A 952-nucleotide genomic window follows, 5' to 3' on the forward strand; every position below is an offset into this window, starting at 1 on the left:
ACCCAGAACATTCCAATTATGCTCTAGCAACCACCCAAAACATTCCAGTAACCTAACAACCACTCAAAACAAAGCAATACCCCAGAAACCACCTAAAACTTTCCAATAATGCCCTAGCAACAACTCAAAAAGCAATACCCTAGCAACCACCCAAAACATCAAGCAATGCAATAGTAAAGAATGTTTTGCACCACTCACGTTCTCTTCAGAAAATATAAAACATCTAGTTCTGTTCTGTACCTGTTTAAGCTCGTCCTCCAGGCTGCAGGCGGTGATGTTGTAACCGGGGATATTCAGCTGCTGGCCCTGAATCCTGTACCAGTCCTCATACTCGTTCAATGTGATGCTCTCCACATCTGATGCATTGATGAGGAGGTCAGGGAGTTGAGTGCTGGACATCGCTTCAAACACGGCCTTCACGTTACTGCAACATACACAAACATACATACAGCTAAACATCTTAAAGCTTCTGGAAAATATACGTAAAGGTACTTCAGGCATTATAATATGTTTTAAGATCAAACATTCACAAATCATTTTTACTGACCGTTTAACACACTCTGTGGCAATGGTTTTGGCTCTGAAGCCCAGCACAGCAAACACCACCAGCGTGGCCAGAACAGACGTCATGAAGTTGACGCCAGACACGGTGAGTGCATCTCGATGGCAGTTGTTGTTCCGCGGGTTGTAGGAAGAATATGCGATCACAGAACCGAAACCCAAACCCAGAGCAAAGAAGACCTGAGTCGCCGCCTGACGCCACACCTGAACGTCAGCCCAGATCTCCAGCTGAGAGAAATCCACCACAACAGAACTCACTTTGGGAATCTTATTGTGAACGGCTTCAGAGTTACACTAAACATATCACACGATAATATAAGAAAAAGAGATTCATTTTGAGCAATGTTATTATTGTTAACTAAAAACTGAAACTGTTAAAAACATTTGTAAG

At 43.0% G+C, this 952-nt stretch overlaps 1 protein-coding gene across 1 annotated transcript; it reads right to left on the reverse strand.

Moving 5' to 3' along the window:
• Positions 1–240: 240 nt before the first annotated feature.
• LOC107735748 (sodium-dependent neutral amino acid transporter B(0)AT2-like) lies at positions 241–898 on the reverse strand (the record flags this gene model as incomplete). The annotated part of the gene is made up of 2 exons (XM_016547334.1): positions 548–898; positions 241–424 (listed from the first exon to the last, which is right to left on the reverse strand). Coding segments are annotated over exons 1-2 (267 nt in total), but the record flags the coding sequence as incomplete, so codon positions are not given.
• Positions 899–952: the final 54 nt, after the last annotated feature.

This window comes from Sinocyclocheilus rhinocerous, unplaced genomic scaffold, assembly GCF_001515625.1.
Source record: "Sinocyclocheilus rhinocerous isolate Xijiao unplaced genomic scaffold, SAMN03320098_v1.1 C36273212, whole genome shotgun sequence".
In the NCBI taxonomy this organism is placed as follows: Eukaryota; Metazoa; Chordata; class Actinopteri; order Cypriniformes; family Cyprinidae; genus Sinocyclocheilus; species Sinocyclocheilus rhinocerous.